This window comes from Globicephala melas, chromosome 3 (assembly GCF_963455315.2).
Source record: "Globicephala melas chromosome 3, mGloMel1.2, whole genome shotgun sequence".
NCBI lineage: Eukaryota > Metazoa > Chordata > Mammalia > Artiodactyla > Delphinidae > Globicephala > Globicephala melas.
This window is the reverse complement of record NC_083316.1, coordinates 63,753,456-63,771,288: the sequence shown is the minus strand read 5'-3', so window position 1 is coordinate 63,771,288 and position 17,833 is coordinate 63,753,456. Positions and strand designations below refer to the sequence as shown.

At 37.2% G+C, this 17,833-nt stretch overlaps 1 protein-coding gene across 4 annotated transcripts in view; it reads right to left on the bottom strand.

The window, feature by feature from the left end:
- Positions 1-17,833, bottom strand: part of MSH3 (mutS homolog 3) — a 211,435-nt gene that overhangs the window by 31,869 nt on the left and 161,733 nt on the right. For all 4 annotated transcript variants that reach the window (XM_070045159.1, XM_030846850.2, XM_070045157.1 and 1 more), the window contains exon 20: positions 2,273-2,430. In XM_070045159.1, the coding sequence (XP_069901260.1) occupies positions 2,273-2,430 (158 nt within the window). The remainder of the gene's footprint in view (positions 1-2,272; positions 2,431-17,833) is intronic.

The window sequence follows — 17,833 nt, the reverse complement described above, 5'->3', positions numbered from 1 at the left end:
AGTGCTGCTTTCAGTTGGTCTAAATGGGAGCAGTACTTGTTGGAATTAATCGTTTGGTTTTCCAGAAGGAGCTCATAATAGAGGACTCCCTTCCAATCCCATGATGCACACAATATATCACCTTCTTTGGATGAAGACCAGCCTTTGGTGTGGTTGGTAGTGGTTCATTTCACTTGCCCCACGATCTCTTGCATTCCACATGATTGTACAATATCCACTTTTCATTGCCCGTCACAACTTGTTTTAAAAACACAACATTTTCATTACGTTTCAGTAGAGAATTGGACGTGGAAATACAGTCAAGAAGGTTTTTTTCACTTAACTTATGTGGAACCCAAACATCAAAGCGATTAACATAACCAAGCTGGTGCACATGATTTTCAATGCTTGATTTGGATATTTTGAGTATGTCGGTATCTCCTGGTATCTCCCGGGTATCTCAACGTGGTATAATGTTGATTGTTCTCATTGAATGTCTCGATTTGATCGCTATCAACTTCTACTGGTCTACCTGACCGTGGAGCATTGTCCAGCAAGAAATCTCCACAACAAAACTTCACAACCCACTTTTGACACATTTGATCAGTCACAGCACCCTCTCCATACATGCAAAATCTTTTTTTGCGTTTCAGTTGCCTTTTTACCTTCCTTGAAATAATAAAGCATAATACACTGAAAATGTTGCTTTCTTCTTCCATCTTCAATATTAAAATGGCTACACAAAAATTCACCAATTTTGATGTTTTTTTTAAATGCATGCTGATGTGACAGCTGTCACAATAAAATCTAACAAAATTGTTTCAAATGAAGTTAAAGACAGCTAAGAACTACTAGAGCCATCTTACGGTAAAAAAGGAACAAACCTTTTAGCCAACCCAACAGAATTTAGGTTGCTTTGCTTTGTTCATTCTCTGATTAAAACCCAAGCCTTAAAGTGTTTTAATGTCTACTCAACTGCATGAACCTTAGCATGTGATATATTCTGATGTGTTCAAGGGTCAAATATTAAATAAGCAGGAAAATAAATCAGACACTCTACACATATACTTTGACTATACACTATAGACTATATTTACCTTTTTCTAAAAATGTAAGTATAAGAAGTATAAATAATATTTTAAGAACTGATAAATCTGAGTAAATAGATTAAACTATGAATCCTAATTGGTGAGACCACGATATTTCACCTATATTCCTAATATGGCATGCAATTTAGGTTTAAAGGTTGAGGGTAAATCTTAGCCAGTTGCATGTTATGTCCTTAGAGCAAAAAAGAATATGAATTAAATTATCTTGGGCCAGTGCCTTTTCCAGTCTGTTGTCAGTTCCCGACCTATAAAAATAAGGAGGGTAGACTAGGTTGCAGACTGCTTTATAGAGCCTAGAAGCCAAGTCTCCAAGCCTTCTACCTCTTTTTTTTTGAAATTAAGAAAAATTTTATTTTATATTGCAGTATAGTTGATTTACAATGTTGTGTTAGTTTTAGGTGTATAGCAAAGTGATTTAGTTATACATATACATATATCTATTCTTTTTCAGATTCTTTTCCCATATAGGTTATTACAGAGTATTGAATAGAGTTCCCTGTGCTGTCCAGTAGGTCCTTGTTGTTTATCTATTTTATATATAGTAATGTGTATATGTTAATCCTAACCTCCTAATTTATCCCTCGCTCCACCTTTCCCCTTTGGTAACCATAAGTTTGTTTTCTAAGTCTGTGAGTCTGTTTCTGTTTTGTAAATAAGTTCATTTGTATCACTGTTTAGATTCCACATATAAGTGATATATGATATTTGTCTTTGTCTGACTTACTTCATTTAATATGATAATTTCTAGGTCCATACATGTTGCTGCAAATGGCATTACTTCATTCTGTTTTACGGTTGAGTAATATTCCATTGTATATATGTACCACACCTTCTTTATCCATTCATCTGTCGATGGACATTTAGGTTCAAGCCTTCTACCTCTGATTAAGGCAGAGCAGATCTGCTTTTATCTGTTTAATTTTCAACTTCTACAAATAATTTCCTTTAAGAAAGAACTCGGTAACTAACAACAAGTTTAAAATGACCAGACAAAATGATCTCCTAGGTCTCTTCTGATATTAATTTCATGATGAAATGATTTCTTTAAGTTCCGAAATTCTAAATAGCAAAATCCTATATAGCAAATCTGTTCACCTAACTATGTACGTAAGAAGAAAATTCATGTGACGATGTGGGCTTGATTTATTGTCAGAAATATATTCAAATAGAACTAATGTTTTTACCTTGTGAAAATGCCATCCACAATTCCAACTGTTGCTTCCTCTGCCGGAACATAGGAGCCAATCTGAGCCATGATAGTAATCAATGCAACTTGCTTTATGTAGGAGCTCTTTCCACCCATGTTTGGTCCAGTAATTATCATTACTCTCTCTGAGTCCCCCTAGAAAATTAAAAAGCAATTTCACTTATTGTACTAGAGGGGCTTCTATGTAATAGCTACAATTTATTCCATAAATGAGAATGCATTAGGCAAAAGATTAAGGTGTGGTGTTTAAATATGTCACCCATTAAGTATCACAAAAGGAAAGAGGACCTCTTTGTCTTCAACTTGACCTGTGCTATTACAGAACAGTGAAGTCTTAGCAGCACACATGGTTGTTTCTGGACTTAAAAAAGGAAATAACAAGAAGCAACCTAAACGAGATAAATACTATGGCTTTCTCTTTAAATAATCATTAATCTGCCTATGTCTGTTTTTTATATTACTTACATTTAAAATCTATCAATTTCCATTTGTCCATACTAAAATTATAGGTATTACACATCTAATTGCAGAAAGCCCTAATCTGGGTTGGTAGCACATGAATATTTTCAGTTAAAGAGGGATAACTGCTAAAGGGGTGGATAATACCAAATTCTAGATATTGGTTTTATCAGGATTTAATTACTCACTGGTATTTCACCAGAATAAGTGAAAACGGGAGAAAAGCTGCAACACTTGCAATGATTTAATTTCTAGAACTTACCTGTATTAACTAATTCTAGCACTTGCCATGTATAGACTCATCCTAAGAGAAACTGTCCAGCTGCAGCCCTCTACAGAGGAGTTAGCCTAAGGCATCCATGTGCTATGCTATGTGGACCCACCACTCTTGGCAATACCTGCCTGGTCAAGAGTAACCAATCGGTAACTGACCAACAGCCTAAGAGGTGGCTTCACATACCGGTCTTCTGAAACTAATCAACTAATCTCTTGGGAGGTGAAATCGAGAACCAAGGAGAGGTTCAGTCAAACTGGAGAAGAGGTTGAAAAGAAACACAAAATGAGGCTACAAGGCACTGGGGACCATGAGTAAGAAGTTATGAGTAACCAAAAGGTAGGGCAGGGAAAGAAAAAATACAGAAGAGCCAAGAGGAAATAAGAAACTTCATGCAAATAATGGGGGCATTAGAGTAAAGCATTAGAAAGTCTTACTATTAAAGGTATTAAAAAGTAAACCTGTTCCCATCTCTAAAGATATCCCATATCCTTATTAACCATACATTTCCAGTCTCCCTAAAGCCAAGGTATACTAGAGATCTTGCTCTTCCTGTGTGATTCCTTTCTCTTAGGATTACATATGGCTTTATAATGAGCCTCATGAATCTCCATTACTTGAAGGAACTTGAGTGAATCTGTGTTTCTTGGAACAGAAAGAGCCTAGCACAGTAAGAGCAAAGGAAACAAACTTGGTACAGGTCGAATGATAAAACTTATGATTAAAATTTTTAAAATTCTCCTACAGATGTTAAAAAATAATAAGCCTATTATAAACAAATGAACATTTGGCATATGAAATGTTTTGAAAATTCAAATTAAATGAACAGATTTCTTTTTTAAAATTGACAGAAATTACACAAGAAATAGAAAATCTGAATAATCCTATACCTATTGAAGAATTAAATCTGTAATTAAAAGCCCTTCCAAAAGAAAAACCCCAAACCCAGATAACTTCCCCACTGAATTCTTGTAAACATATAAGAAAGAAATAGCACCAATCTTACAAAAACTCTTCTAGAGAAGAGAACAAGAGGGAACTCTTCCCAAATCATTTCAGAAAGCCAACATAATCTTGACATCAAAACCTGACAAGAGCATTACAAGAAAAAAAAAATACAGGTCAGTTTCATCCATAAATATATAATATATGCAAGACTCCTTAATAAAATATTAATAAGACAATCCAAGGATATACAAACCATTTAGAATTTTTGAGGAATGTAAGGTTGGTTTAATATTCAAAAGCCAAGCAATGTAATTCACCACATTAACAGAATACAGAAATCATGATGCTCTCCAATGATACACAGAAAGCATCTGATAAAATTCAATATCCATTCATTTAAAAAATTGCAGGAAAAGGAAATAAAAGGTATAAGAATTGGAAAGAAAATGATGAAATTATGAAACTATCATTATTCCTACATAAAGGAATAATGACATACAGGAAAAACTGTGTTTCCAGAAAAATCTAAAGTAATCTATGAAAATTATTAGAATTGACAAATGAATTGAGCAAGAGCTCTGGGCATAAGTTCAGTATTCAAATGCCAACTTTATTTCTACATTTTAGCAACTATTAATTACAAATTTTAAAAATTTAATGATATAATTTACCATAGTATCAAAAGAAATCAAATACCTAGGAATAAACCTAACAAAATGACCAAGACTTCTAAAGAGAAAACTACAAAACATTATTGAAAGAAATTAAAGAAGGCCTAAGTAAATTAAAGAAAGCGCCACGTTCATAGACTAGAAGGCTCAATATTGTAATGCTACAATAATTAAACTGGTGTGATTCCGGCACAGACACAAATAGACCAGTGGAACAGAATACAGTCCAGAACAGACTGACATGTATACAGTTTCCTGACTTACAACAAAAGTGACACTGTAGCACAGTGGACAAAGGATGTTCCTTTTAATAACTAGTGCTGAGTCAAAAAGATATCCATATAGAAAAATTTTAAATCTTGATTTCTTAAGTTACATCATAAAAATCAATTCCAGGTGGATTATAGATTTGAAAGACAGGGAAAAACTATAAGGTTATTAGACAATAACATATGACCTTGGGGGTAGACGAAGATTTCATAAGCTGATCATGAATCACAATTAACTGTAAAGAAAAACGCTGAAAATTAGAGTACATTAAAATTAAGAACTTTTATTCATTAAAAGATGTAATTAAGAGAATGAAAAATTATGGAATAAAAGATATATGTACTATTTCCCAAAGACCTGAATACAGTATACATAATGAACTCCCACAAATCAAAAGAAAGACAACCTCAAGAAATATGGCTGAAAAAAATTTTTTTAAATGACAAGAGAGGGATTTCCCTGGCGGTCCAGTGGTAAAGAATCCATCCTGCAATGCAGGGGACGTGGGTTCGATCCCTGGTTGGAGAACTAAGGTCCCACATGCCATAGGGCAACTAAGCTCATGCGCCACAACTGCTGAGCTCGTTGAGCGCCTCAACCAGAGAGCCCTGCATGCCGCAAACTACAGAGCCCACGTGCTCTGGAGCCCATGTGTCACAACTACAGAGAGAAAACCTGCAAGCCACAACTAGACAGAAGCCCATGTGCTGCAGTGCAAGATCCCACAGACCACAACAAAGACCTCGCAGTGCCACAACTAAAGACCCAATGCAGCCTAAGTGAATGAATGAATGAATGAAGTAATGAATTAATGAATGACAAGAGAAAAAACACAAATGGCCAGTAAGATGACATTCTACTTCAAATCATTAAGAAAATGTAAACCAAATCAGAGAGACCACATCATTTCACTAAATGGCTAAAGTTAAAACCAAAAACTGCCAGTATTAAGCTTTGGCAAAGATGCAAAACAACTAGAATTTTTTATACTGCTACTGGGGAAGTAAACTGAACACTAGTTTGGAAAACTGTTTGGCAGAATCTATTAAAGCTGAAAGTAAACATATCTGAACAATTCTGCTCTTAGGTACATGTCTAACAGAAATGTATACGATGTATATTAAAAAAAATGTAAAAGAATGTTCACAGTAATACTTTTCATAATAGTACTAAATTGGAAGTAACTCAAATGTTTATCAATAGAACAGAAAAGTTATCATGTATTTATACAATGAAATTCTCTATGAAAATGGAAATAAATAATACGCAAAAAATATGGATGAACTGTATAAAACCAATGTTGAATCAAAGAAGCCAGACACAAAGAGTATATATTGTATGTCTCTATTGATATAAGGCTCAAAAACAAGCAAAAATAACCAAAATTATTATTCTTTGGTAAAAGATATTAGGACAGTGATTAACTTTCAGGGGGGAGGTAGCTGCTGGGAGGCCCTCTCATACTCTACAAGTGGAGCTTTTAGAATGTGTTCATTTCCATTCTATTGTTCTACTTCTCAACCTGGTTTTGGGATACTTAAATGGGTACACTTTGTGAAAATTCACTAAGCTGTACACTTATGATTTGTGCATAATTCTGTATATTTCAATAAAGGTTATTTTAAAAAGGAAATGAATATATTCTCACAAATTAATCTACCAAGCAATACAATTCCAGAAGTTAATTTTGAAATTTCTTTGATAGATTAAAAACAAACAAACAAACAAAAAACAAAGGAAAGTCAATACAATTCTGAAGAACCACAATTGTGAGAGGAGACTTTGTAATAAAGCTATAGCAATTAAAAGTGCAATATTGCTTTAGGCACAGGTAAACATAGCAGTAACAGAAAGCCCGGACACAAACGTATACATGGCACTTGGTATTTTGCTTATTTTATAAATAAGCAAAAAAGATACCATGGTTCAATAAACAATGGTGGGACAATTGGGTATCCATATGATAACTGAGTTAGGCTTGAATCTCACAGAGTCCCTAAATCGAATCTAGATGGATGAAAGAAAGAAATGTGAAAAGCAAATCTTAAACTTTTAGAAGAAAACATGGGAGAATGACTTAATGACATGAAGGTAGAGAATGATTTACTGAACAAGACAGGAAAAGCAACACAAAAATATAAATCATACAGGAAAAGACTAATACATTTGATTAAATTTTTAAAACCGCTGTTAAAAGCAGTCATCAAACACAAAATGAAAAGGCATATAACAAAGAAGTAGTACTCCTACTTATTAATAATACCAAAACAATGGAAAAATGGGCAAAGGACATGAATATGATATTTATAAAAAAAAAAAGAAACATGAAAGGCCAAAAACATGTTAATCAGGGAAAGGAAAATGAAATCAGCAGTATTTTTCAAGGGACCTATTCCTTACATTCATATGAAAAAATAAAGAAATATCCATAGTGAAAACTTTTGAAGGAATAATTTTAAGAAATAACTTTTTACTTTCATCATACCATCAAAAAGTTTAAAAGTCTGTTTACATAGCATGTTGGCAAGAATGTGGACAGGAATTTTGGAAATATTTACGCTTTAACTGATGTTAAAGAGTCCATATACTGGTACATATGACACAGCAATTCCTCTTTTAGAAATCTAGGAAAATGCACAAGCGCTCAAAAAGACATTTATAAAGCTGTTCACTCTAATAACTGTTTGTATTTGTAATAGACAAAAAATAGAAATTGTCTGTCACTAGGAAAATGAAAAGATCTACTTTGTACAATTATTAAAACAATTATTTACAAGGTAGAATACAATAAGATAGGTTCAGTGGCACATATTTATGTAAATTTTAAGTATATACGAAAATATTTATATAGTATTAAGATACATCTAGGGCTTTCCTGGTGGCGCAGTGGTTGAGAGGCCGCCTGCCGATGCAGGGGACACGGGTTTGTGCCCCGGTCCGGGAAGATCCCACATGCCGTGGAGCGGCTGGGCCTGTGAGCCATGGCCGCTGAGCCTGCGCGTCCGGAGCCTGTTGCTCCGCAATGGGAGAGGCCACAGCAGTGAGAGGCCCGCGTACCGCAAAAAAAAAAAAAGAAATTATAGGTGAATACTTTATAAAGATTGGTCAAAAAGATTAATATATAACCCAAGTTTATAAAGTATACAGAACTCACATTTCAAAAAGTCATTTGTACTCTCTGTAAAACTAGTCAGGGATATGTGACTGCCTTTCCTCTCTAGTTCCCAAGATGACATAGCAAGTACATACATGATCAAGGAATTTCACCTATTTAATGTGTTTATCTATCTTTTAGTGAGGATCATATGTATTTGAGGTACCACACATCAAAGGGTGTCAGATATGAAAGATACATTAAATCTATCTGGAAGACCAGTTTGGATGAGTAAGCGTTCTAACAGAATAGCCAGAAGCCAAAAGTTGGCAAAAAACCACTACCCACTCTGGAGCCTACTAAAGTTACTAGTAATGCACCCAACAGGACTGGCCTAGACAGTGCCCAAACCTGTGATAGCATCAAGCAAGATGCCATGCACAGAGCAAGTTCTCAAGAAACCACACATGGATGGGTGGATGGATGGATGAATGACAGGGAACAAAAGGTGAAGTATTGCACCAAGGGGACTGTTTCTGGATAGCATCTATTACTCTGATGAACCTTTGGAGAGGCTAGAATTTCATTCTTTAAAGTTTTTACCTTAGTATTGGCAATGTCTGGAAAGCATGTCATAAGATCTTAGTATTGTGTACTAAGAGTCGAAACACTGAATTTAAATCAGTAAGTTTTAAGATAGCTAATCAAGTTCCACATTTAATGCCATGTTCTTTGGGAGAAAAAAGAGGTAAAGATAAAAAAAAAAAGGTAAACTTCAAGGTACCATAAGAAAATCATAGACAACAAGTGCCAGGCACTGTGCTCAAGATTTTATATTCGTCATCTCATCCAGTTCTCATAACAGTCTCATGGGGTAATACTAGTATCACTGTATTTTCATGTTACAGGTGAGGAAAGAAAGGCTTGGGGAAGCTAACTATTACCTTGCCCAGTAATGCAGAACTACTAAGTAGTAGAACTGGGATGCTAAGTGAAGACCACCCTGACAGATGTCTCAAAGGGAATCCCTACTCAATGACAAGAAATCACAGTCACCACTAAATGAGAGTGCTGCTCTAGCTCAGAGCCAGCATCCTTGGATTTCTCACTGGGTAAACTACAGCGATGATCAGTCAGAATATCCCTGAAGTCAGGAGATGCATAGCAGAAAAAAAAAAAAAAGATAAAATTGTTCAATGTTAATTTCCAAGACTTGAGTATCACCTAATTTTCTGCAAAAACTGCTTTCTTCCTTGACAAGTACAGATGTTGACATCTATCCTTTAAAAAGAATCATGGTAGGGCTTCCCTGGTGGCGCAGTGATTGAGAGTCCGCCTGCCGATGCAGGGGACACGGGTTCGTGCCCCGGTCCGGGAGGATCCCGCATGCCGCGGAGCGGCTGGGCCCGTGAGCCATGGCCGCTGGGCCTGCGCGTCCGGAGCCTGTGCTCCGCAGTGGGAGAGGCCGCGGCAGTGAGAGGCCCGCGTACCGAGAAAAAAAAAAAAAAAGGAATCATGGTAGAACTACTTTTATAATAGCTGCAGACTGCTGAAAAAGTTCAACGGTATCAAAGTGCTTTATTCCCTGAAAACGTCAATCAGTGGCACGTTACAGTAAGACACTCCTCAGTGAAAGCTTCGTCCAGACAAGCTCTCAGCCAAATCCCTGCACTTTTAACCCAAGGCAAACTCCAAACAGAAAGGGGGAGAATGAGGCTGGAGAGGAGTACAGGCTGTATGGTGAGATACCAAGATAAAAGTCCAAACCCTTCCAACATCTACATGCTTCCCAATTTACGTTCCACTGAGAGCTAGTTGTTACTCTGCCCAACCCTTTCATTTTATAGATGAAGAAATCAAGACCCAGCGAGTATGGTGGCCTATCTGAGATGACAGTAAACTAACAGCAGAGCAGGATTTGAAATTACATCTCCCATCACAGTCAGGCACTTTCTCACTACACTCATGTACCAAAAAGTAGTACACGATAAGAATTTTTTAAAAAAGGAATAGAGAAAGTGCTAGAATAGAAAGAAATTATTTCTGGCCACAGTGATGGGGAAGGCTCTAAGGAGGCAGTAGCATATTTTGGGTCTTGAAGGCTGAGTAGTTCAATCACTGGAGATGAGTAAGAGATAGGAAAAGAGAAGAGGAACATTCTGCACAGGTCAGAACACTTTAAAAAGCAGTTATCCTTGACAAGAAAATTCATGAAGTGTTCCATATTTTTAATCTATGGTGAAGGAAGCAAGAATATACAATGGAGAAAAGACAGTCTCTTCAATAAATGGTGCTGAGAAAACTGAACAGCTACGTGTAAAAAAAAATGAAATTAGAACATTCTCTAACACCATACACAAAATAAACTCAAAATGGATTAAAGACCTATATGTAAGACCAGATACTATAAAACTCTTAGAGGAAAACATAGGCAGAACACTCTCTGACATAAATTGAAGAAAGATCTTTTTTTATTTTTTTGCGGTACGTGGGCCTCTCACTGTTGTGGCCTCTCCCGTTGCGGAGCACAGGCTCCGGACGCGCAGGCTCAGCGGCCATGGCTCACGGGCCTAGCTGCTCCGCGGCATGTGGGATCTTCCTGGACCGGGGCACGAACCCGCGTCCCCTGCATCGGCAGGTGGACTCTCAACCACTGCGCCACCAGGGAAGCCCGAAAGATCTTTTTTGATCCACCTCTGAGTGAACGAAATTAAAAACAAAAATAAATGAATGGGACCTAATAAAAGCTTTTGCACAGCAAAGGAAATCATCAACAAAACAAAAAGAAAACGCAGAGAATGGGAGAAAATATTTGCAAACGAAGCAACTGACAAGGGATTTATCTCCAAAATATACAAAGAGCTCATGCAGCTCAATATCAAAAAAAAAACCAACCCAATCAAAAAGTGGGTGGAAGATCTAAACAGACATTTCTCCAAAGAAGACATACAGATGGCCAAGAGGCACATGAAAAGATGCTCAACATCACTAATCATTAGAGAAATGCAAATCAAAACTACAATGAGGTATGACTTCACACTGTTCAGAATGACCATCATCAAAAAATCTACAAACAATGGAGAGGGTGTGGAGAAAAGGGAACCCTCTTGCACTGTTGGTGGGAATGTAAATTGATACAGCCACTATGGAGAACAGTATGGAGGTTCCTTAAAAAACTAAAAATAGAGCTACCATATGATCCAGCAATCCCATTCCTGGGCATATATCCAGAGGAAACCATAATTGAAAAGGATGCATGCACCCCAATGTTCATTGCAGCACCATTTACAATAGCCAGGACATGGAAGCAACCTAAATGTCCATCAACGGAGGAATGGATAAAGAAGATGTGGTACATATATACAATGGAATATTACTCAGCCATAAAAAGGGAAGAAATTGGGTCATTTGTAGAGATGTGGATGGACCTAGAGACTGTCAGAGTGAAGTAAGTCAGAAAGAGAAAAACAAATATCATATGATATCACTTATATGTGGAATCTAAAGAAATGGTACAAATGAACCTATTTTCAAAACAGAAGTTGAGTCACAGATGTAGAAAATAAACTTGTGGTTCCCAGTGGGGGAAGGGGGGCAATAAATTGGGAGACTGGGATTGACATATACACACTACTATATATAGAATAGATAAATAATAAGAACCTACATGCAAGAAGGAAGAGATATGGGAACATATGTATATGTCTAACTGATTCACTTTGTTATAAAGCAGAAACGAACACACCATTGTAAAGCAATTATACTCCAATAAAGATGTTAAAAAAAAAGAACCTACATATACACACTACTATATATAGAATAAATAATAAGAAGAAGAAGAAGAACCTAGCAAGGGAACTCTATTCAATTCTCTGAAAGGACCTGTATGGAAATAGAATCTAGAAGAGTGGATATATGTGTATGTATAACTGACTCACTTTGCTGTACAGCAGAAACTAACACAACATTAGTTAATCCACTATACACCAATAAAAAAAAATTAATTAAAAAAAGTTTTAAAAAAACTGTTGATTTAGAAAAAAAAAAAAAAAAAGCAGTTTATCCAGGAAGAAAGGAGCACGAGAAGACAGAAATGATAGAAAATAACATTCAAATGCCATTAATATTTCCTCCAATCATTAACAATATATGATGATAATGCTATGTGAAAAACACATTTATAGTGATTCTCACTGAGGATAAACTGGAGACTGGCAGAAAGACTCTTGTACAACCAAAGCTGTAAGAAAGATCCACAGAGAGAATCAAAAACAAGGATACAAATGAACTTATTTACAAAACAGAAATAGACTCATAGATGCAGAAAACAAACTTATAGTTCCAAAGGGGAAGGGGTGGTGGGGATAAATTGGGAATTTGGGATTAACAAATACACATTATTATATATAAAATACATAAAAAACAAGGACCTACTGTATAGCACAGGGAACTATTTTCAGTATCTTCTAATAACCTTTTACAAAAAATAATCCAAAAAAGAATATATATACATATACGTATATATATATAACTGAATCACTTTGCTGTATACGTGAAACACTGTAAATCAACTACATTACAATAAAAAATATTGTTTTAAACAAAAATAAATAAACAAAAAGAAAGATCCACAAAGAATCAGGTAGGAAGGGAAGAGAAGCGATCAGGTCAGGACCTATGCCCCTGGGAAAGGACATAGAAGAGAAGGGGGATCCTTCCTGGGGAGTGAGCGGTTCAGGCCACATATTGGGCGCCCCAGCCCTGGGGTCCAACACAGGGAAGAAGAGTCCCCTTAGCTGGTTAGAAAGCCAGTGGGACTAACAGGAAGGCTGAAAGAAACCTAGACAACGTTCCCGAAGAGTGCACACAAACTTCCTTACTCTTGAAACAAGGTGCAGAAAGCAAGTTGAAACTACACTGGACTCTGGAAGGTTTCCTGCGACCACTCCAGCACATGCCCTAGTCTGAACCAAGCACCCGCTCAGGCCCCACCTGCTTTGTGACACAGCTCCATGCTAGGGTGAGCGCTGCTGCAGCTGAGGAGAATGTTCACTTGCAAGGGACTGCCAGCCCAGACCCGGAATGGCATCTGAATGGGGTAAGAGCAGCCGTTACTGGTGCTGACAGAAACAGCACATCAGAAGTGGTCCTGGGCTTTGACTGTGGCCAGGACCACCACAGCCCGTGCCCAGATCTAGGCCAAGTGCCCACAATGGCCCTGCCTGCTCTACGGCGCAGTTCCACACTAGGGTGAGAGCTGCAGCAGCCGAGGGGAGTGCTCAGTTGTAAAGCAAAAAGGCGGCTCAGACTGGGAACAGCATCTGAACAGGGCAGGGGCAGCCATTACTGGCACTTACAGAGGCAGCACACCAGAAGCAGTCTCAGGATCTGACAGTGGCTGAGGCCAACAGCCCGCACCCAGACTCTCTTGCTCCAGCACTGCTCCCTTCTGGGGCGAGGGTACTGGTGCCGGGAGTGGGGAGAGCAAGAGCACACACTTTGAGGGAATGGAGCCAGCTTGGACCCAACTCTCAGGGCTTCTGCTCCTGCACCTTGGGACCTGTCCCTGCCCCCAGTAGGGTGGTGTTGGCCACAGAGCAGAGGAGAAGCTCCAGCTCTCACTTGGCTCTGGCCCTGGGCCTTCCACCTCCAATCCCATTGCCTACCAAGGTGATGGCTTCTAGCACACCCTGGGGAAAGATGTGACTCATGCTCACGTGAGATCTAGCTCTCCCACCAAAGGCACTGGGCACATTCAGATTATATAAGGTCACTGCCACACAAGGATACCCCTTCAAGACCACAACAGGTAACTGTTTCACCTAATTTCACACAGACAGAGAAAGTTAAGTAAAATAGTAAGACAAAGGAATTTGTTTCAATCAAAAGAACAAGAGAAAACCTCTGAAAAAACAACTAAGGAAACAGAAATAAGTAATTTGCCAGATAAAGAATTTAAAGCATTAGTAATAAGCATGCTAACTGAATTAGGCAAAAGAATAGAGGAACACAGTGTGAATTGTAACAAGGACCAAGAAAGTATAAAAAAGAACCAGTCAGAACTTAAGAATAACTGAAATGAAAAACATACTAGAAGGAATTAATAGCAGACTAGGTGATACAGAAGAATGCACAACTGATTTGGAAGATAGAATAATGGAAATCACCCAATCAGAAGAACAAAAAGAAAAACAAATTTAAAAACTGAGAACTGTTTAAGGGACTTCTAAGACAACATCAAGCGAACCAACATTTGCATTATAGGGGTCCCAGAAGGAGAAGAGAGAGAAAAAGGGGTCAAAAGTATATTTGATCAAATTATGGCTGAAAACTTCCTGAACCTGAAGAATGAAACAGATAATCAGGTATAGGAAGCACAGAGACTCCCAAACAAGATGAACCCAAATAGACCCACACTAAGATATACCATAATTAAAATGGCAAAAGTTAAAGAGAGAATTCTAAAGTCATCAAGAGAAAAACAGTCATATATAAGGGAACCCTCATAACGTTATCAGCTGATTTTTCTGCAGAAAGTTTGCAGGCCAGAAGGGAGTGGTATGATATTTTTAAAGTGCTGAAAAAGAAAAACCTGCAAACTAGGATAACCTACCTAGCAAGATTATCATTTAGAACTGAAGGAGAGAGAAAGAACTTCTCAGACAAGCAAAAACTAAGAGTTTATCAATACTAAACCTACCCTAAAAGAACTGTTCAAAGGTCTTCTCTAAGTGGAAGAGACTGTAACATGAAGTAAGTATCTATAGAGAAGGAAAATCCCAGTAGTAAAGGCAAATATATGGTAAAAGCTGAGGATCAACCACTCAAATAAGTTAGTATGAGATTAAAAGACAAAAAATTGTAGAAGGAACTATAACTACAATGAACAACCGTAAAGGGATAAACATGAAAATGTAAAATATGACATCAAAAACACAAAATGTGGGAGAGGGGATATATAGCTGTTAGGCTAACTGATGCCATCTCGGGCCCTTAGAGTCTCTCCTGTCCTTCCACTGACACTACCCAGGACTGTACTATGCAGTAAATCACTCCTCTGTCGTTAAGGGCTTTGAGTTAACAGATATTGTTTAATAATAATTAGGATCAGGTGGCCTCTATGCTCTGTTAGTCCCCAAACAATGATGAAAACCTTCACTGATGTATTCCTAGTGCCCACAAGACTAGTTACCCATTCATAAATTTAATTTAGGAATGCACATTCTGTTTCCAAACACCTATCCCCCACACCCTAGGTCAATTATAAAATTGTCTCAATGGTCCCTCGGCAGTGCAGACTGCACCTACGAATGCCTCCGTATCACTGTCTCCTCAATCCCAATTGCACCCTGTGAGTAAGTTACCCTATAATAAACTGACACATTGATTATATGGGGCTGCCTGCCTCATCGTTTGGTCTCAGGATGCCTTCTCAGTTGGGTGGGACTTTTTTTTTTTTTTTTTGCGGTATGCGGGCCTCTCACTGTTGTGGCCTCTCCCGTAGCGGAGCACAGGCTCCGGACACACAGGCTCAGTGGCCATGGCTCACGGGCCCAGCCGCTCTGCAGCATGTGGGATCTTCCCGGACCGGGGCACGAACCCGTGTCCCCTGCATCGACAGGAGGACTCTCAACCACTGCGCCACCAGGGAAGCCCTGGGTGGGACTTTTCATTCCCACTGTCCTCTAACAGGGGAGTAAAAAATTGTTCAAACACATCTTTTAGAATGTGTTTGAACTTAAATGACTACCAATTTAAAACAAGTAGATATAGTTATAGGTCAACATAAATAAATCCCAAGGTAACCACAAATCAAAAACCTACAATAAGTAAACAAAAACTAGAGAGAAAAGAACACAAGCATACCACAAAGAAAAATCATCAAGCCAAAAGGGAAGCAACTAAAATAATAAAAGAACAGAGAAGAACTACAAAAACAACCAGAAAACAAGTAACAAAATGGCAATGCCAATAAGTACATACCTATCAATAATCAATTTAAATGTCAATGAACTAAATGCTCCAGTCAAAAGACATAGTGTGGCTACTGAGATTTTTTTAAAAAGGACCCATCTATATGCTGCCTACAGGAGACTTACTTCAGAGCTAAAGAAACACACAGACTGAAAGTCAGGTTGGGAAGAAGGTATTTCATGCTAATAGAACAACAAGAAAGTGGAGGTAGCAATATTTATATCAGACAAAACAGACTCTAAAACAATGTCTATAACAAAACACACAAAAAAGGGCATTATATAGTGATAAAGGAATCAATACAAGAAGAGGCTATAATACTCACTAACATATATGAACCTAATAGAGGAGCACCTAAGTATATAAAGCAAATACTAACAGACATAAAAGGAGAAATTGACAATAATATAATAATAGTAGGGAACCTTAACACCCACTTACATGGATGCACAGATCATTCAGACAGAAAATCAATTAGGAAACAGTGGTCTCCAATGACACATTAGACCAGCTGTCTACAGGACATTCTATGCAAAAACAGTAGAATACACATTCTTTTCAACTGCACATGGAATGTTCTCATGCTAGGCCATAAAATAAGCCTCAACAAACTTAAGAGGGTAGAAATTATATCAAGCATTTCTCAATGACAACCATATGAAACTAAAAATCAATTATAGGAAGAAAAATGGGAGAAACACAAACACACAGAGACTAAACAACATGCTACTAAGACACCAATGGATCAATGAAGGAATCAAAGAGGTAATCAGAAAATACCTTGAGACAAATGAAAATGGAAATGCAACACTCCAAAATCTATAGGATGTAGCAAGAGCAGCTACAAGAGGTATGTTTATGGCAATACACACCTACCTCAAGAAACAAGAAAAATGTTACAGAAACAAGCTAACCTACCATCTAAAGGAATTAGAAAAAGAAGAACAAAGGTCAAAGCCACAAGAAGGAAGGAAATAATACAGATCAGAGAGGAAATGAATAAAATAGAGACAACCACCCTCCCCAAAATAGAAAAGAACAATGAAACCAAGAGCTGATTTTTTGAAAAGATAAACAAAACTGATAAACCTCATTAAGGAAAAAAAAGAGAGAAGGCCCAAATAAATAAGAAGAGAAATAATAATTGATATCACAGAGATACAAAAAATCATAGGAGAATACTATGAAGAGTTATATGCCAACAAAATGGACAACCTAGAAGAAACGGACAAATTTCTGGAAGGAGACAACCTTCCAAACTGAATCAAGAAGAAATCTGAACAAATGATCACTAGGAGTGAAATTGAACATATAATTACTGGTAGTGAAATTGAATTTGTAATTTAAAAAACCTCTCAGTGAACAAAAGTCCAGACCAGATGGCTTCAAAGGGGAATTCTACCAAACATACACAGAAGAGCAAATACCTATCTTTCTCAAACTATTCCAAAAAAAACTGAAGATGACAGAACACTCCCAAATTCATTCTATGAGGCCACCATTACCCTGATACCAAAATCAAAGACACTACAAAAAAAGAAAAGAAAATTATAGGCCAATATCTAAGATGAATATAGATGCAAAAATCCTCAATAAAATATTAGCAAACCAAACCCAACAATATATAAAAAGGGTCATACACCATGATCAAGTTGAATTTATTTCAGGGGCTTAAGGATGAATCAATATTCACAAAATCAATGTGATATACCACATTAACAAAAGGAAGGATAAAAATCACATGATCATCTCAAAACACACAAAAAAAGCATTTGACAAAATCCATTCATGATAAAAAACTCTCAAAGTAGGTATATAGGGAACATATCTCAACATAATAAAGGCCAT